The sequence below is a fragment of the Pan troglodytes genome, chromosome 1 (genome assembly GCF_028858775.2).
Source record: "Pan troglodytes isolate AG18354 chromosome 1, NHGRI_mPanTro3-v2.0_pri, whole genome shotgun sequence".
NCBI lineage: Eukaryota > Metazoa > Chordata > Mammalia > Primates > Hominidae > Pan > Pan troglodytes.
In genome coordinates, this window is record NC_072398.2 from 52,664,019 (window position 1) to 52,685,317 (window position 21,299).

Below are 21,299 nucleotides of genomic sequence, written 5' to 3' on the forward strand. Positions count from 1 at the left end.
GACAAGCATCACTTTTGCTTGTACTTCATACTCAGGTCTCACATGAGAACCAGTTATATCATCATACCTTGACACAAAGACTGAGAAATGTAGTTGATTGAAGAGTGACTTTTTTGCACTCTACTCTATGCCGTGGACGGGGGAGAATGAATGTTAATTAAAGAGCCAACTCTGTGACAGCCAACATTGTCTGGTGGAAGGGCCCTTAATGTCCATTCTTTCAAAGAGTTAGTTATCAGTCTTCTCCGTAACATCCTTGATAGTTGGTTGTCTAACCTGGGATTAAATGTTTCCAATGTTTTGAAAGGATTCAAATACCGAAAAGTCTTTCTAACATATTGGCAAGACTCATATGCTTTCGTATTTTGGTCACCTAGTTTTTGGATGTGTATTAAATATTTTATGTTCATCTTGAAATGTGGGCTTAGTATCATATCTAGTATTCAGGTTTTAGTGTATATTATGGTCAGGGGGGTTGTATAATTTACCCTCCTGTTTTATTTATTATTTGTTAATACATTGCAAGCTTATATTAGGTTTTTTTTTAGAGCTACCAGTCTTTGAGTTCATCTTGGGTTTGTGAGCAACATATCCTTTCATATGAATTATGTCCTGCATGTTAACCCTATTACTTTCAAATGCTTTGTTCTTCTGCTAAACGTATTCACCTCCTGACTCCCACCTCCTCTGCCAAAGCTGTTCTCACACTTTTACCCTCTATTTTCCTACTTTTAAGACAGTTCATAAGTGTTCTGGGAAAAGTGGCTGAGGCTACATTACTAAGTTCCTATATTTAACTTTTGCTTTTCCTTCCATTGTTTGGTATGGTTCCTTTAGTTTTCACAATAATGCTTCATACATGAATTTTATCAACAGGACAGTCTAATTCAGAATAACTAAATGATATATATTTGGGTTTTGCTTTGCATTTTTTTATTTAATTTTTTATATTTTGGAAAGGGAAATTTGTTTATTATTTAAAAATGTTTCATGCATATTACAATATAGATATATATGGCAAGGAAGTAAAAATTATCTGAGATCACAACACCTAGAATAAATACTTTTAGCATTTTTAAAGACTCCATTTACAAATTCTCTCTATACACAGACATATAGATAACATATACATACTGGTATGACCTAAAGTAATATTTTAATGACTTTTTCCTCATTTGTAATGTTTTTGTTGTTTTACTTGATGATGATGCATCTGCTACTTAAATTCTCTTCTTGTTAGGTATTCAGGTAGATTCCAGTTACTCTCCTGCTGTAAATAATACTGAAATAAATATTATTGTGCATGTTTTCTTTCCTCCTAGTGTTTTTTTTTATCAATGAGATTAAATTTTCATTTGAAATTATAATTTGGCTGTCAGTTTTGGTTTCACTCCTCATTTTGGAGGTTATCTACGAATGTGCAGATTAGATCCCACATTCTTTTTTTTATGATAAATTCATTTTATGAAGGAGGGTTTGAACACTAGTTTTTACCAAAATATATACATTTCCTTCTATGTATTTATCCAATTTAATGTTAAGGAAACTGGTAAAAGTATGTCTTTCCATTGGAGATCTCTTTGAAATTTATATATGAGATTTGTAGAATTTTTTTTTTTTATGGATTCTGAAGCCTATTTCACAAGACATAGTCTAGACTGGAAAATAAGTATGTCCTTTTTAAACCTCTTATTTAAATTCTTTATGACATTTCAATTGCCTACCAATATCACAGACCAAAGAAAATGCCATTAGTTTGACGTAAGCAGATTTCTTTTGGAATTTTAAAAATACGAAGTTGATTGTATTACAAATTTCAGATATACACATTAGAAAATTATTTCTTTTGGACCCTTTAGGAAAGTATTAATTTCACCAAATCTGCTATACTGGCAGTGTAAAAGTCTTAAACTAACTTTATTATTATTTTTGTCCATTTTCCTTCCCCTCGCCCCCCAATCCCCAACAGGCCTTGGTATGTGTTGTTCCCCTCCCTGTGTCCATGTGATCTCATTGTTCAATGTCTACCAATGAGTGAGAACATGTGGTGTTTGGTTTTCTGTTTCTATGTTAGTTTGCTGAGGATGATGCCTTCCACCTTCATCCATGTCCCTGAAAAGGACCTGATCTCATTCCTTTTTATGACTGCATAATATTCCATGGTGTGTATGTACCACATTTTTTTATCCAGTCTATCATTGATAGGCATTCTGGTTGGTTCCATGACTTTGCCATTTTAAATAGTGCTGCAATAAATATAAGTGTGCTTGTGTCTTTAGAGTAGAATGATTTATACTCCTTTGGTTATATACCCAGTAATGGGATTGCTGGGTCAAATGGTATTTCTGGTTCTAGCTCCTTGAGGAATCGCCATACTGTTTTCAACAATGGTTGAACTAATTTACATTCTCACCAACAGTGTAAAAGCATTCCTAATTCTCCAGCATCTATTGTTTCTTGACTTTTTAAAAAGGATCTCCTATTCAATAAATGGTGCTGGGAAAACTGGCTAGCCATATGCAGAAAACTGAAACTGGACCCCTTCCTTACGCCTTATACAAAAATTAACTCAAGATGGGTTAAAGACTTAAATGAAAACCAGAAACCAGAAAAGCCCTAGAAGAAAACCAAGGCAATACCATTCAGGAGATAGGCATGGGCAAAGACTTCATGACAAAAATGCCAAAAGCAATTGCAACAAAAGCCAAAATTGACAAACAGGATCTTATTAAACTAAAGAGCTTGTGCACATCAAAAGAAACTATAATCAGAGTGAATATCAGGCAACCTACAGAATGGGAGGAAATTTTTTCAATCTACCCATCTGACAAAGGTCTAATATCCATAATTTACAAGGAACTAAAACAAATTTACATGAAAAAAAAACAACCCCATCAAAAACTGGGCAAAGTTTATGAACATACAATTCTCAAAAAGAAGACATTTACACAGCCAATGAACATATTGAAAAAAAGCTCAACATCACTGATCAATGGAAAAATGCAAATCAAAATCACAGTGAGATACCATCTCATGCCAGTCAGAATGGCGATTATGAAAGTCAAGCAGATTTTAATAAGTCTATGTTAATTACCAATTTTCTTTGAAAATACGCACTTCTGTTCAGCAACTTATTTTATAATTTTTTCCAGAGATTGCTATCTACTTGACAATATAGTAACTTTTGTGGCACGTAATTTTTCCACTTACAAAACTGGGCATCTATCCCTCTTCACTCTGACACACCTTGTTGTGGTCTGATTTCTCAAATGTTACTCAGAATATAAAAATATAAACACTTTAGAAAAGACAGTGATAATGAATCCATAAGTTATACCTTTGACTTAATTAGCACCATTTATCATTGATCATTGGTTGCCTAGTTTAATATATGCAGGTACTTAGCAAGGCATTGGGTTTATAATGGTGAGTAAATTAGATAGTTATTTTATCTTATGGAACTTGTAATTGCAAGGATACAGCCATTAAAGAAACACATATACAAATAAATATAAAGTTTCCACTGAGATGAGTGGCAGGAAAGGTGTGATGGGTGACGTGACCCAAGGGATTAGTTGACAAAGTTGATCAAGTGGAATCCTCATAGAGGGTTTCCCTGAAACACAGAGGGTTGAGCTGAGACTTCTAGGATGAGAGGAGAGAATGTAAAAAGGGCTTGTAGAAGGAAGGAATGAGTCCACTTGAATAAGTCTAAGAATGCCATGTCAACTATTTTGAACTTTATTCTAACGAAAGTGCAAAGGCAATACACAATAGGGAATAGGGTAATGTGATCTAAAACGCATTTTGAAAGAATCAGTGTATTTGCGACTTGGAGAAAAATGGTAGAAGGCAAAAGAAGGTGCAGTGTTCCCACTGGTAGGTTTTTGCAAGCATCCAATTGTGAAAAATGGTGGCTTAGAATAAGGTGATTGTGGTAGTAGACACGAAAAGAAGCAGATGAATTCTGCAGATATTTTGTTGCAATGAATGAAAAGGTTTGATGGCTAGTGAATTTAGTATTTACAGATGCAGGAGAAGAAAGTATCTAAAAGGATGCTCAAGTTTTGAGTAGCCAAATAAAATGAGATTTGGCACCGTTTACTGAGATGGGAAAAACTACCATTCACCTACCTCTCTTCAGGAAAATGTAATTATTTTTATCTTTTCCTGAATAGGGTATATTGCTGTTAGTAACTCCCATTGGAATCAACTGTGTACTAAATGATGTAGACACAGCTAGGTTATAAATTGTGGAAAATTAGAATTAGAGGGATATTAAGTGTTATGATGTTCTTTCCAGAGCATAAGCCTTTTTATCATCAGAAAATATATTGTTTTTAGGGAATAAAGATGATTACTCCTTGTCTTGCCCAATATGTTAACCCCAGTCACACTGTTTTCCATGGTATATTAAATATTTTATAAAACTTCAAGTCTGAAATATTACTGTGTTGTATACTCTGTTACTGATTTTTTTCTTATTATTTATACTGTTGTATTTATACAGGACATATATATGTCCTGTTACAAATAAGAAAATCTTAGAGTTTATAGAAGACTATTAAATGACTTCTCAGTGTAGAATTATCCAGTAAAGGGCTTAAGGTTATTCTGCCCTGCCATATCATTCTTTAAATAATGTCACATATTTTAATTTATTAACAATGACAAAAAGTGAAATTCAAAAAGTTTTTATCGGAATAGAAATGAATATTAGCAAAAAGAAAACTAAGGCAACAACGTTTTTTCAAATGTTGATTTTGATATTTTGTCTTTTTATGCTAGCATATTTTAATATTTCCAACTTTAACTGAATTTTAAAAGTGAATAGATTTTTCACATTTTAAAAAACTAACTTATTATTATTCTTTTTATAGGTCTCATATCTTTTGGGTGAACAGAAGTCTACCTTTGTGGGGCTTACAGGTTATGTACAATTTTGTTTTATCCCTATATCTCTGGGTTTATTCACATTTCACAGAGAAGTACTATTGGAGAGCTTTTGATGTTCAAAATGAGTTTGTCTTTCTGCCTGATTAATCTTCATGCACATCTTGGACTAACATTTTCATTTCTTTTTTCTTGTTTGTCTGATCCCTGCATTCTACCTCTTGAGGATTTCGTCGTGATCAGAATTAGATTTTAAAGAGGTTGTGAGAGTTTGGAGAAAACCAAAGTATACTACTGCTTTAAGGCTCCACAAGTTTTCCCAAACTACATTAAGTATTCCTGTTATATGATTCCTTTAAAGTTACTCAAAGCCTGTAACTGTGTTTGCTTTTTACCTTGTATTCTTAGTGTCTGGAATATGGTAGAATATCAATAAATAATTATTTAATGAATGAACAAATGAAACAATGACTCATATCACCAATAGTAAGAGCTTAGTTCCTAAGCAATTAATCATGTAAATAAAACCAAAAGTATGCCATAGCATAAAAGGAGTCTTTAAGAAAGGCTAAGAAAATATGGCAGAGCACAAGATGTCTGATTTATATTGTTGAGGTGTTCCCTAGAGTCTCCGTTACTTCTTTGTTTTGTTTTGTTTCCTACTGAATTTCATGCCCAGCGAACTTTTTGTAAGTTTCTGTCGCCTCTACTTCTGTTTACTTCCTACAGATCCTTTTTATTTTCTGTTGCTTTTAAAAATTACAAATTAATCGGAAGAATAGAATCACCAACATCAGAAAGAATTGGAGGTTGGAAGACACTTGAGTCTGGAGGAAAGAGAAAGACTTTAAGACTCACTGCTTAGGAGCAATCTTTAAAATAGTTTATTTATTTATTCATAAAGTTGTATACATTTATGGGGTACAAGTGCAATGTTATTACTTAGCTATTTTGAGTAGTGGTAAAGTCCAGCTTTTCACTATATCCATCACTCAAATAATGTATGTTACACTTACCAGGCAATTTCTCATCATCCACCCTCTTCCTCCCTTCTCGCTCTTCCAAGTCTTCAATATCTTTCATTCTACACTCATTCCACATGTCTTTCAAAGTCACGATGATTGTGAAGTCTGTATATTTGTATGAGATAATGAATTACTTTAAGTATGTGTGCATTGTGATCATAACCATGAAATCAAGTTTTTACTATGCCTGGGTGTTTTAAGTTTTGTTAAAGTCAAATTGTTTTTTACATTTCCTTACTCTGACTTTTGTTGCAATATCATATTAATTCATAAATAACACTGAAAATATTGAAATGTTCATTAAAATGTAGTATTTAATAGTATTTAATAGTATGAGCTATCCTTCAATTAAGTGCACATTTAAAATAAATTGTTTTATGAATAGCCATATATTATCTTCAAATACATTTTGATCTATTCAAATTGCTTTTTAAAACAGTGATATTTTAAAATACTAACGATGCTCTTTTTTTTTTTTTTTTTTTTTTTTTTGAGGCGAAGTCTCACTCTGTCGCCCAGGCTGGAGTGCAGTGGTGCGATCTCGGCTCACTGCAAGCTCCGCCTCCTGGGTTCACGCCATTCTCCTGCCTCAGCCTCCGGAGTAGCTGGGACTACAGGCGCCCGCCACCACGCCCGGCTACTTTTTTTGTATTTTTAGTAGAGACGGGGTTTCACCGTGTTAGCCAGGATGGTCTCGATCTCCTGACCTCGTGATCCACCCACCTTGGCCTCCCAAAGTGCTGGGATTACAGACGTGAACTACTGCGCCTGGCCGATGTTCATTTTTAAATAGCACTTTGAATAAAATGTTAAAAATGCTCTAGAGATCATCCAATGCTATATACTTCTACAAAAAAAGCATGAGTAATTATGATTTAGAGGATTTATGGAGAAAATGAAAGAGATTTGCGTTTTCTGTCATAATAATGCCTGGCTACTGCACATACTTCTGAACATATTTTACTTACACTGTTATGCATTTTATCTGTTTTCTTATTGTTCTCGTGTTTTAATATTCTTTGAAATTCAAAGATTTTTATCCCAACAGAGGAAAAAATGTAATCTCCAGGGTATCTGCCGTTCTCATTCGAATAGTCTTAAACCTCAAAAATCTATAAACATATATATTTACCTGAGTCACTTTTTGTTTATATTTGCTTATTTGATTCCATTTATCTATCCTAAGGTTGTAGAGTATTTAACACAGAATAATTTTATTATTTTTTCTAGTTACTTTTTGTGGCACAGTAATATATTTTTGGTAGTTAACAGTAGAGATGGTGTATACAATAGAGAATATAGAAAAAGATAAAAGCATACGTAGGAAGATAGTACTAACACTTCTATCTGCACAAGGGGAATTGGTTATGAAATTCATTCAAATAAAATCTGAAAGTATTTTGAAGTGGTGGTATGGTCTATTTTATTTAGTACTCAAAGATGTAGCCTTTTTATTTTGTTTGACATGGGTGATAAGATTGAATATACTATTAAACTTGAAGTGTGTGTTATTTCATTTTCTGTATTTTCTGAAGAGAAATACTGATTTTGGTACAGATGGTCGTGCTTCTAGGATAGAGTGGTTATCTGTGGTGGACACTCACGTGTGATTTTATGTATTAGAAACACACACACATAGCTGGGCACGGTGGCTCACGCCTGTAATCCCAGCACTTAGGAATGCTGAGTTGGGTGGATTGCTTGAGCCCCAGGGCTTGAGACCAGCCTGGACAACATTGCAAAACCCCATTTCTATTTAAAAAAAATTTTAAAACGAAACACACCCATAAAAGAACCTGTTCTTTATATATCATGTAAACTTCAGCCAGCCTATTTTAATACCACCTTTACATTTTGAATAATAACTAAAAATGGTTTACTAAGGAGTATTAGAATGTATGAAAACTAAGATGTAGTACAGGAGACAGCAAACTCTGGCCAGCAGCCTGTCATCTGTGTATAGAAGTTAAAGTACCACCTAATAAGTCCTATTATACACCCGTATATGTATACATGCACATATATTTAAATAAAGTTAGTAGTATAGCCAAGAATATATATAATTTAATTGTATTGCATTTTCTCATTAAGTTACAATTTATCTTTCAGGTTTCAGTGGCATTGATAAGTCTGTTTGAAACAATATTACTTGGTTATCTTAGTTATAAGGTAAGTTATTTTAATTAGCAGTTTCCCGCTGATAGAACACATCTGTAGTATTTACTCAGTATTCCTCTATTTATAGTTTGCACTGGAAGGTAAGGCTGACTCTTCTTGAGCCACTTTGTTTTGAGCCTCTCCAGTAGCTGATAAAAAGCTGTATGAATACGGTAATGTTTTCCATGATGACTTACAAATGCTTTGCTAGTTCCTATGGGTTTACTTACCCATTATATGCATGCATATAGTGAGGCAAGCAAATGGAATGGTTCAACTTTATTGTATTCAACATTGTTTTTTTCTGATTTGTACACAAAATATTGAGAAAGCAAAAACATGTCTCAGGAATTATTTTAATAAATTATCTTATGTTTTGATAAAGCTTTGTTTGGCTAACGTGATTTAACAAGTATTTATTGAGCTCCTATTTAATGGAGAGCTCTATACTTCACATGATTCTTTTTTCAATGAGTTTACAGTCAAGAAAGGGGAGGTTACAGCAGAACATCATACAGATAATAATAATACAAGCAGCATGTAACGGGTACTTCCAGTGAGGTCAAAGAAAGTACTGTGGGGTTTTATAGAGAGAGCTCATATCATGGAATGAAAAGGAAACAGTAGTACTTGAACCATAGTGATTTCAATAAGGCAAGATGAAAAGACAGCACAATAGAGATTGATAAAATTAGCAAAGGCATAAAGGAAGGACTTTGCATGTAAAATTGGAGGAATAATAAATATATTTGTCTAGAACATGGGGGCATTTTATAGCAGCATATATTTTTAAGTTGATGGAAGATGACTAACACAAGATTCTGTAATTGAAATTCAGTTTTAGGAATATTAGTTCAGAATCTCTATGCAGCTCAGGTCAAATAGACATTATGGTGAAGTTCATGTGCTCAGTTAAGATGTGTTGCAGTATGAAAGGAAAACTGACAGTAAGATTTTGGCTGGATGAAAAGATTTGCCAGTTTTAATGAAAGATTAATTATGAAGGTAGAAGCTAAAGAAATCAACTGATGGGTTGAGATAGGCGAAGAGAAGGAAATTCATAGCATTCTAATAGATTCTAAGTTTGAAGGACTGGAAATACTGCAGTAAAACTAAGAAACAATTGTACCAAGAAAAAAGTCAGATTGGGATCTACATAGATTAAATAATGGAATTAGTTTTGGAGGTGATGAATTTCAGGTACTGGTGAACACACAGATAAATAAGGTATGCAATTGAGAATGAGAATCTGGAACTTTTGAGCGGGAGATTTATTAAGACTTGACAGTCATTTTCACTATTAAGACCTGATAGTAAAGGAAGCCATGAGAATCTATCATGCATGGGTTAATCACCAGGGTGGAAACTAAGGCTTATGTTGATGGAGATGCTTAAATTCAGGGTTTTGGAGGAATAATAGAACAATCAGGGAAGACAGAGAAGTTAGAAAAGATAGAAAGTCATTGGAATGGTTGTCATAATCATTACTAATTTTTGTTAATAGCCTTTTCATCTACTCTATCAAGTGTACTCAAGGTTATGTTTTTGGGGAACTCATATCTAGCACATCAATTTCTTTCTCACTTTTTTTTGGGGGGGGGAAAGGGTCTCACACTGTCACCCAGGCTGGAGAGCAGTAGCATGATTATGGCTCACTGCAGCTTCAACTCCGCCTGGGTTCAAGCAATTCTCCCTACTCTCTTGACTAGCTGAGACTATACGTGCACACTGCCACCTGGCTAATTTTTTTGTATTTTTTTGTAGAGACAGGATTTTGCCATGTTGCCCAGGCTGATCTCAAACTCCTTGGGTCACGTGATCCTCCAACCTCAGCCTCCCAAAGGGCTGGGGTTACAGGCATGAGCCACTGCATCTGTCCCTCTCTCACTTTTTAAAACAAGAGTTTTGAAGATAACATTCTTCCGACTATTATTTAGTTCTAAATTTAGAGCAAGAAGTTTTTAAAAACTCACCCTTTTTTCAGGCTCACTTTTTTTTTCTTTTTAATTCTCATTATTGCCATCTTAAAAAAAACACTAATTTCTAAGAATATCAGATTGATGAATAAGAAAGTATAGAAACAAAAGAATGACAGCTTTAAAAAATATAGGTGGATTGATTAAAATTTATGAGAAGACATAGGATGTTAGAAATGTCTGAGGAACAAAAAGTATTATATAAAAGCACATTTGCTATGTCAAGTATAAGAAACTTGAGAAAAGGCTATTGAGTTTACAAATTAGGAGGTCATTTGCTATTTGCCTACAATAGGTCAGTTATAATGGAATAAAATTGAGTGTCAAAATTGTTAAATGGAGAATGTTGTTTGACTGGGGCAGGTGCTTACTCAAAGCAGTAGGATGAAGCAAGGATGACTGCTTCATGATAAAAAAAAATCTTCATTGTCTAAAAAAGAGAGAAAGTACAAGGCAGGAGTGAAATATTATAGGAAAGTTTATAATAAGTAAGTAAGCTGGAATAGAAACCTGAGGTTTAATGATTAGTTTTGGAAAGTCTCCATTGTCTTTTGGGAGTGCAGAAGGTGGAAAGTGGTGGATCAATAAGTAAATTAGAGCTAGAGAAGAGAAATGAAAGAGCTTTCACATGGGAGCCACACATCTCTAAATTACCTAGAAAGTACTAAATCAATAATAAGCAATATAGATGAAGATAATGAAGAAGGGTCTTTTAAGGGTGTATTAGTATATCTCCTTGTCAAAATAGGTGCACTATAAATATGTCCTGATTGACAAATCTGGATATTGGATAACTAGAAAAATAAAACAAAATAAAAAATCAAATAAATTAATATCCCAGTTCTTATCTTTAATGTTCATTAATATACATGCATACATATATATGATAAATGTTGAATGTAATATATAAATAATGGTATGCTTAAAATTTAGGCACGTGTGTTTTGGGGTAAATTAATCCTATCCCTTCCACTAGTACAGGAATATATACAAAACTGTAACATAGCCAAAATATTAATCTGCATTTGAAGATGTATTTGCTCCAACTTCTGGCTAAAATGTAATATGAAATTAAGATTGGTGTTTTGCTAATAGAACTCTTAGCACTAATTTTAAAAGCCATTTGAAAACACATATCGATTCAAGATAATTTTTTATTGCAATCATATGATGATGACATTTATAATCAATTATTGCTTATAATTTATAAAATTAGAGCAGAAAATTGTAAGACCTAGCATGCAGAGCTAGATGATATATAATATTTCCATTTCAACCCTCATAAACATTAATGGCTTCGATGGAGGAAATGTAGACAGCAGTTAAGTCCAGTGTGTTACAGAGAAAACAGATAGGATAAATAGGAGTTATGTGACAGTAGAAGGATAGGTTGCTGTTAATTATCTTCTTTTTCCTTTCATCAATATAGTCCAATCTGTGAATCTCTTTGGTCCCTTCAACAGAGTGTTTGATAATTTTTTTTAGAATGGGTAAATCAAGTAATTGGTAGTCATTTATGGTCTCTAAATAAAGCATGTTTGGTAGCAGAATTTAAAACATACTCCTTCCTTCAAGTTAGATTTTTTTTTTTTTTTGAGACAAGGTTCTCACTCTGTTGCTCAGGCTGGAGTGCAGTGGCGTGATTGTCTCTACCTACTAGGAGGTATAGATCTGCTCGCCTCACCCTCCTAAGTGGCTTGGGACTGCAGGTGTGCACCACCACACCCGGCTAATATTTGTATTTTTTTTTAAGAGATGGGGTTTTGCTATGTTGCTTAGGCTGGTTTGGAACTCCTTGGCTCAAGTGATCTGCCTGCCTCCTCAGCCTCCCAAAGTGCTGGGATTATAGGCATGAGCCACCATGCCTGGCTAAGTTAGATTTTTTAAAGAAAAGTAATATACAGACACACAGAAATGGATATTGTATTGCACCAGCAATTGTTTCCACTGCTGATATTATTCCTTGATACTTATAATTCTGAAATAGTAATATTAATAGCAAATCATATATAACTTTCTTGTATTTGTTTACATATGTATATTTATGGAGAGATATGTATGCTTATATGTGTATACATTAAATATTTAAAAATACATTTAATACAGCATTATGCAAGCACTTTATAATTCTTGAAATTAGACATTCTAAAATAAGCATAACTAAATCATTAGCAACTAAAATAGTTTAAACTTTCATTGAGACTGTAGGTTTTGAAAACCAGACTAACTTAAAGCGAAATTACCTAGAACTATTAAAGTACATGTTGAGTTTAGCAGATAATGAATTAGCATCCATGACATGAACTTATTTTGTCTTCTGTCATACAGAAGTGCAGGTCTGTGCTTAAATCATCATTCCATTCATGTTTATAGCTAGTTGGCAAAACAAACATGGTAATCACCCAACACTAAAGTTCTTATTCTTTTGTCATCATAAATACCCTCTAATTCTTTATCAACTGCTTTCAAAATAAAGTTCTATTTATGCACACACATTCATTAAATCAAAAGGAAACAAAAACAAACTCTGGCACAATTTCCAAACCTCCACACACAAAAATTCATCATACCTAGAACCCTTTTGTTAAATCTGCAATTCTTTTTTCCATAATCACATTACAAAAAGCAACAATTTTGAAAGTTTAACACCACACTGGTTTATTTCTGGAAAAGAACAAAGAATTTAGTCCAGGACTCCTGAATACCAGATACTGTTGATTCTGCTTATCTTGTCCTGAAAATGGTAAATCTAAATATTGTTGGGTTTATATGTAGAAATACAAAGACTGCCATAGCGTTACGACACTATTTTAAATTCATCCAAAGAAGACAAATTACCAAATCTTTTATTAAATATTTTAAAATACAGGTATTCTTAACATTTAAGAACAAAAAGTATTAACAAAATGTTCCTTGGCCGAATTGGGGCTTGCAACAAATAAACTGCTATAACTAATATAATTTTTAAAGTGCTCTTTAGGGTTGCACAGATAGTAGTTCCAAGGTTCCATGTTTCTTTATGATAAAAATAAAAGTGCGATGCATTTTAGAAAATCGCATATTTTTCTGCATTATTATTGGTTAAAAATGATGTGTCCGTGCTAAATGTAGACTAATTGGATTGAGATTTCTTCATATTTTATTGAATTCTGTCAATAATAAAAGGAACATAGAGAGGACTGGCCACTGACATACAGCTACTACTTAGAAACTAAAGAAGTTAGTTTTTGGAAGAAGAATAATGCTTTTTATCTCCTTCATGAAAATAAGATTAAATGAAAAATGTATTTAATACAATTTTGAAAGGCATTGTGCTTGCCTTTCAATTTTATTTCTTAGTTTTCTTACATAGTGACATTGTATGAAAGCATACTTTTTTTCACCATACTAGCATTTATCCTTAGGTTTTTGTGATTTATGCTTATTGGGACTCCTTTTTGGCCAATGAAACTTGTGGATCCTTTCTATATTTATGTTTCATTAGCTATTTTTAAGAAAGATAATTTATGGATGTATCTCATAGTTTAGAAGACAACCTGAAATCTTAGAATTAAACTCAATGCATATAACTGAAAAGAGATGCATTTATTTTTAGCAATAAATACATTGCCCCACTGTACAATTTTAGACCATGAAAATTAGTCCTCTGTGGGAAGTTCATTCATGTGTCACAAAACTCACACAAACATACACATATATGCATACATGTGGTGTGAGTCAACAATCCATGTTTGACGTAATGTACCAACAGTTTTTATTTAGGAGATTCAGACTGTCAAGCACTGCGCTAGGAGTAGAGCATGCAATCCTGAAATACACTGGTCCTGATCTTGACCTCACAGAGTTTAAAGTGTTGTAATGACTTAAGTATATAAATACAAACTGGAAAAAAATGTGAAAGAAATTGATGGAGGATCAAGAAGCCTAATGTGGGGGTCAGATCCTGCCTAGAGGGTATATGATGAAGGGGCAAGGAAAGTCTCTAAAAACCCAGATTTCGGTTGAGAGCTGAAAGGCAGGTATGAGTTAACTTGGCAAAGTGAAGTTGTAAAGAAAGGTAAAGCTTTTCCAAGCCTCTTCAAGAGTTATATGCAAAAGTATACTTAAGGCATGTTCTAAGCAGTGAATATACTTTATATATTCCGTCCATGGAAGGAATGATCTTTAAAATAAGGTTGGAGAAGTCAACAAGAGACAAATGAAATAGTGCCTTGTATGATATAATCACATTTTTGTCTTTGTTTTGTAAGTATCTGAATAGTTCTGAAGAGTAGGCCTGGTCTGGCGTAAAGGTGCAGGGGATTGGTAATAGTGCAGTAGGTGAATTGGAATGGGGCAAGAATGATGGGATGGTGGCTAACTAGGCTTAACAAGTCAAAAAGTGAGAAATGAGCTGAAATAAAAACTAGCAAATCTCAAGATCTGTTTACAAATTAGTAGGTCTTATTGATAAATTATAGTATAATTATAAGTATAGTATAGTGTGAAAGGAAAATGTAAAAAGTTTCTCCAAGATTTTTGGTTTGTGTTACTGGGAGATAAGTCAGGGAACAAATCATAAGTTTTGCTTTAGACATACTGTATATAAAGTGCTTTAGAGGCACTGATGTGAAGCAGTGGATTAAGCAGTTGATCTGAGTCAGAATCTCAAGAGATAAAATATTGGTTCGAGCTATTGATACAATATTGGAAGTCATTAGCTTATTAGTGATTATTAGTCATTAGCTTATTATAAGTTGAAGCTGAAACATGGATGAAATTACTTAACATGGGTATATAAACAAGAACTCTTGAATCCTTTCCTCCAGAAAATTTCAATTGGCTCTGCAGTTACAAGTTTAATCATTTCTACATGATTACTTTAAGTATAAAGGTTTTAAACAATATCATTCTTTCAAATGAGATCATTTGGGTCCAATGGAAAGAAATGTAAATATTTAAGCTCCAAAAATAAAAATAACTATATCAAAGAAGGGGAAGAGTATGTATGAAAAAGCTGGGAGTATCATTTACTCATTCGTGATATTAATTGAGCCCCAACAAGCATTTTAAAAAATTAGTACACTGAAATGTTACAAATGCTTGCCAAGGAGATTAGTATTGAAGGTGTGGAGGTGTAATATTCCAGCCAGAGGGACAGATGTGGGCAAAAGTCTACAAGCATAAAGTATCCTAGCTTGTTCAGAGATGGATATAAAATTCAGTGTGGATGAATCTTTGGTTGAGTTCAGGATAGGAATAGAAATATCAAAATTACAAGCCAAGCTAGTAGCCAGAGTTCATACTGTGAAATTTCATATAATACAGTGATGAGTTTGGATTTTATTATGTTGGCAATGGGAATTTGGCATTTTAGAAAGATTCTTCTGGCTTTAATGTGGAAGAAAAATCGGAAACAAACCCAACCTAGACAGATAATTAAATAAAAATCATAAAAGGCTAATGTGTTATAAATGGAAATGAAGAGAAGAGAGACATAAGAGAGATAAAAGGTTTTTGTTTACGTGAACTAAATTATACAATCTGCCACAGTTCATACGAATTTTGCTGGGCATTAACAGAAATAGCCTTTCATATCACTAGTAGCAACTGGTCCCATAACCCTCCTTTCTTGCTACTCAAAGTTGTGGACAATCATTGATACCAAAAAAAAATGTAAAATGACAAGTGAAAATACAATAGTGGAAGAGAAAGGCAAAGGATAATATTCTGGAAATGATGCCGTGTAAAAACTGATGAAAGAAATGATATTATTCACCTGCACAATTAAAAAAAAAACATGGCCTAACTATGACTAGTTATAACTCTTTTGTTAAATAGTCCTGATTCAGTGGTAGTAGGAAAAGACCAGTCTTTCTACACTTCTTCAAAACCGTGCATCCTCTGTCTGATCCATGCTAATCAGATGACATCTCAGAGAGGTTCTATAGCTTTTCTGGTCTTTTCATTCATACGGCAAATCACAGTTTAGTATTTAAGAAATTAGGGGCCGGGCGCGATGGCTCATGCCTGTAATCCCAGCACTTTGGGAGGCCGAGGCGGGCGGATCACGAGGTCAGAAGATCGAGACCATCCTGGCTAACACGGTGAAACCCCGTCTCTAGTAAAAATACAAAAAAAATTTAAAAAAGAATAAAAAAAAAAGATTAGCCGGGCGTGGTGGCGGGTGCCTGTAGTCCCAGCTACTTGGGAGGCTGAGGCAGGAGAATGGCGTGAACCCCGGGAGGCGGAGCTTGCAGTGAGCCGAGATTGCGCCACTGCACTCCAGCCTGGGTGACAGAGCGAGACTCCGTCTCAAAAAAAAAAAAAAAAAAAAAAAAAAAAAGAAAGAAAGAAATTAGGGTCAATATATGCAAAAATTTAAAATTCTCCTCTAAGATGGCTTCTCCCTATCCTCAACTCAGACCTACATGGCACAGGGAATTATCATGGGAGGCCTATCTGATGTTTCTACTTCCTCTCTTATTTGATGCCCTTTAAGGCTGAGGAAGAACAGGGAATGAAGTGCAGTCAGTTTCTGGGTTGAAGTTGCCTGACTGGCACAGTTATTGTCTGGTGTTTGGTTGTTCCTCATGGCAGACACAAGCTCTGGCCCTTTCTCCCATGTAAAGCTTTTGTGGCCTATCTGGAGCCTTTGAATTTCCTGGAGGCCTCAGTGTGTCAGGCTACAGACTAGGGATCTGACACAGACCTTGGGCTTCTCAGGCCCACCATCTGTTGAAGTCCCATTTCACCTTCAGCTACACAGTCTTATTGAGTGTAAACCATTTTTAAATGACCATAGGTTCCATTCTTTAGGGTTTATATCTGGTTCCCAGAAAATAGGCACTTTTGCCTTAAAATCGGAGGGATTGTGTCCTGTTATTATCCAGTCATCCTTTTTTTTTTTTTTTTATCTCTTCAGTTTAAGAAGTTTTGGGCAGTAGCCAAATGCAGTCTCCATGTTGGAGCCAAGTTAAGTGGTTTGGTTCCCTAGAGCCCTTTTCACTTAACTTGAGGTGATGAGATGCACCACAGCGCCTGTAACATCTCTATAAGGATGCATTTTCACTGCTTCCCTTTCTTCTAACTTCCCACTCCTTTACTGTCTTTATGTAGCCTGGATGAGGGTGATAAACTATGCTCACAAAACCTATTACTTAATTTGTTAGTATATAGAGACAATAGCTGCTCTACAACTTTCCTTTGGGATGTGCAAGTATATTCCATCAGTGCAGTTTTTAAACCTTTGGGGCCTTAAGGAAAATTAAGAAAGAGTCCCAATTTTATAGTCAGTGTTATAATGGATAATTGGAGATTATAATATAGCAGATTTCAAATTGCCTTTCTAATACATAGATCTCTTCATAGAGGAATAAACTGCTTTAGGAAAGTCTGTGCTCATTATCGTCAGACACCAATCAAGAAAGTTTCAGTGGTGACCTCTTAATGTTAGGGTCAGCTTCATGGACATGTATTCTGTGCATAATATCAGGGTCAGCACAGGGTTCCACAACCAGAAGGTCCTCGTGATTAGTTGAATGTTCTACTGTTACCTTCTTGAAATTGTTAATGTCTTATTAGGAGGCCTCATATTTTTCATTTTGCACTGGGTCCTGCAAATTATGTACTCAGTCCTGTTTAATATGTTTGTATTATGAGGGTAGGGAGATTAGAGTCTAGATGATTGAAAGAGTCCTTTCTTTAAATTGTATTAAAGTGAAAACAATTTTAATACCAATGATTGTTAACAAGGGTACGTTTCACAAACTAATATACTTGATGGTTAGTGAATATCATTATTATAGTAAGTAAAACTTCAAATTGTCACTTTTTAATTGACTGTAGGTTTTGTTAATGTGTTTTATTTTTACTAGTACTTTTCTTCCATGACATATTACTTGATAAAAAATGTTGTGTGCAATATTCCTGGTTTCTACAAACATTTGTTTTACTTCTTAAACTTACAAAATTGAGAGAGCACAATTACCCTAAGAAAAATAATCTCTAAAAGTCATTGCTACATCTCTATATAATATTCAGTATTCTGTTAACGGAAGCATCCTTATTGCTAGAGAAATTCTAAGTGCTGTCTTTTTCCCCCTTTAATAGGAGGCAGTATAATTGACTTTCGTTTTTATTCATTCTTTCTTGTAAGGGAAACATCTGGGAACAGATTTTACGAATACCCTTCATCTTGGAAATAATTAATGCAGTTCCCTTCATTATCTCAGTAAGTCCTAAAAGAACCTTAAAAAAACATTTTTGTAATTAGACTTAAGTAAAATCTTTAAACCTAGATACTGTTAAATAATATGGTAGCTAAGATAAATGGATTTAGACTTTGGTTAGAATCATGATACTAAGCAACAAGATACAATTGGTTGGATCGTGTTGTGTAACTAAATGGAAACTAATGATTTCATACAATAGCAGAGTAAAATATTTTAAAGAGATATATGCTCTGGGGATGCCATTTGACAAATGTCATTGTTGTTTAAAATTACTAGAAATTACTTATCCACTTATTGTTTATATTGTGGATTTTTTTTAAAAAAATAAGCCAATTGGAAACATATTTACAAAAGTTTTTCATACGTTGAAAATATCTATCTGTGGTTTAACCACAAGATTTATTAAGTCTAGTTCTGTTTTTAGTAAGGAGATTGTCAAAAGTCAGACACCCAACATTTTGCTTCTTTTCAAACTGCTCTGTGTTATCAGTTCCATGATGATCCTATTCAACTACAGTCCCATAAATATGTCACTCAGCACTTTCCTTTTGCAAAACTATATTTTAATCGCAATTTAATAAAGTTATAATAATGTCTGTTGGGATTATCCTTTGTAACACTTCATTTGAATTTTATTTGGAGGATTTTGAAAATAAGTAGATATTACTTGGAGCTGTTGCTCTCTTCTGATAATTATTTTAATTTGAGTGATTTATCTAGAGAAGCAACTGGAACTAGATTAAATGACAGGTTAACTAAATATAATTCTAATTGAACATAGCTCCGCAATGTCGCTTAAAGTGGTTTAACATAAAGAGAGTAAGAGGCAATATTATAAAAAAAGAGAGTACCTTTCCTCTTTGTTCCTAATTAATACCTCAAGTTACAGAGAAAAAGAAGTCGATGTCTATGACAAACCATCACACTAAAAGATTTAATGATAGAATTAGCATAGATATCTGCCATCCGGTGAAAGATTATTATTTTCTTTTTGCTTCTGCAATAATTTCCCTAAGAAAGATTTAGACAATGAATGAAAGAACATATCAATTCCTTACATTTTATTAAGAGTGAGTTTACATTATTTGTCATATTTTAAATTATTACACTTTCTTTAACAGCTTTTTTTCCATTTCTTTTTAGTATACTGGGTATGATTTATTGCTTTGAGATAAAAGTCTAGTTTTGTTTTGTTTTCCAGATATTCTGGCCTTCCTTAAGGAATCTATTTGTCCCAGTCTTTCTGAACTGTTGGCTTGCCAAACATGCCTTGGAAAATATGATTGTAAGTATAGAATGAAAGTGCAAATATGAAAATATTTTTAAACCATTTCTTATTTTCAATGTTTAGATTAAACAGAGAGAGAGAATTTGGGATCTAGTCTTGAACTTTCTAATTCTGCATTCTCCCATAACGTTTAACTCATACTATTGGAATTAATTAAGCTGTAATTAAATTTCCAAATGTTTCATTTTTAAACATCTTTTAAATTAATTTAGGTCATAGTAAATTGTTTCATTTAAATGTTTTTTAATGAGTCATTTTGATAAAATACTGTTAAATAGTTAAAGTGATGCATAGTGTAAATTTGAAAGTTAACAGACCTTAAATGACCAGTCTGCTGTATCTTACTCAGAATGTAAACTTCTAAAATGTCCATATTGCCAAGTTACTACCTTTGTAGGGTCCTATGACTGGTAAAGAAAAGTGGTTCAGAATTTCTCAATGTCACTAAAAACCTTATTGGTTTTTGGACTGGTTCAACCACTTAGCCAATCTTCAGAGTACAAATATCCTTCCCTCCCAAGGCAGTTTGTTGATGCATAATGGGACTCCTGGCTTTTGAGGGCTCAAGTAAGTGATTTAGTCAAACTGCTCTTAATTGTAGGTAGTCTCATATTCAGTGAACATCTGTGGGGTTTCCTAAGATTCTATGTGGGAGCCAGAAGCCTCTCATTTAGAGTCATCCTTCTGGATTTGCTTGAGCGGGGTTGTGAGTGGGATATTAGGAGAAAAGGAAGCAAGAGGTAGAATAAAAGATGGAGAACTCAGAGCTGTGCCCCAGTTGCATTATGCCCAAGGCTGACCCTGCTTGGTGGCATGGTTTATAACTATGACCCAAACATTTTTACCACAGGCTTTAGTACTTCAAAGATAGCTGTAAGGCATTTCCATTGAGTCATTCATACCACAAATGTTAATACATGTTCACTATATACTGAACAATGTGATGGGCAAATGATCTAACTTCTCTGCTATTATCTTCATCTGCAAAGAAAAGCACCTACAAGTTTGCTATGATAATCAAATGAAATTATATATACATACATATATACAAAATGTACACAGATACATATGCATAATATGTATGTATAGTATTTTATTTGGCACAACAAAGTAAGGGCTCAATATTATTAATTTTACTGCATTGAAAATTATACTTGTTTGGAGGCAAAGTTATTTTCCATTTAAATGGGTTTTAAAATGACATTATGACTAAAGTTTTGGCCAAAAGGAATATTTGGATAACGTTTTAGTATTCACAACTAGATGAATGTGTCTAAACATTTATATCGAGTAACCACTGGAGTCTTATGAAAATACATTGCCAAAGGGTGGGAGAGTGTGGCCTGTGAAATGACTTGCAGAAACATTGGGCTGTCTTAATTGCCCTGATGAAATACTGTTTGACTAAACATAGATTGCCTAAATTGCTAATGAATAAAAATACACCAGAAAAAAATAAACTTATTTGTTAATTTCTGTGTTATTAGTTGTTGGAAAAAAATAACTCAAACAAGACAGGATACATTAAACAAATATTGACAGTAACAAAGCCTGTTTTGCAATATTAATTTGTGATTCATTTTCCATTTCATTTCCATATCTCTTTTTGCCAGATGCTAAACTTGTGTTTGCTTTTCTGTTCATTAATACCTCTGCCATTAGAGACTAAAGGGTGAGAGATGAAATCCAAATCAGTCAACTTAGTTATTTGTCTTCATAACAGTTCTGGTTAAATGAGTGGTGGACA

General features: G+C 33.7%; 1 protein-coding gene across 6 annotated transcripts in view; it reads left to right on the forward strand.

Moving 5' to 3' along the window:
* KCNT2 (potassium sodium-activated channel subfamily T member 2) overlaps positions 1–21,299 on the forward strand; it is a 389,618-nt gene that overhangs the window by 121,568 nt on the left and 246,751 nt on the right. For all 6 annotated transcript variants that reach the window (XM_514073.6, XM_016934731.3, XM_001134868.5 and 3 more), the window contains exons 4-7: positions 4,881–4,929; positions 8,028–8,087; positions 18,189–18,263; positions 19,466–19,549. In XM_514073.6, coding sequence (XP_514073.2) covers positions 4,881–4,929; positions 8,028–8,087; positions 18,189–18,263; positions 19,466–19,549 — 268 coding nt within the window. The remainder of the gene's footprint in view (positions 1–4,880; positions 4,930–8,027; positions 8,088–18,188; positions 18,264–19,465; positions 19,550–21,299) is intronic.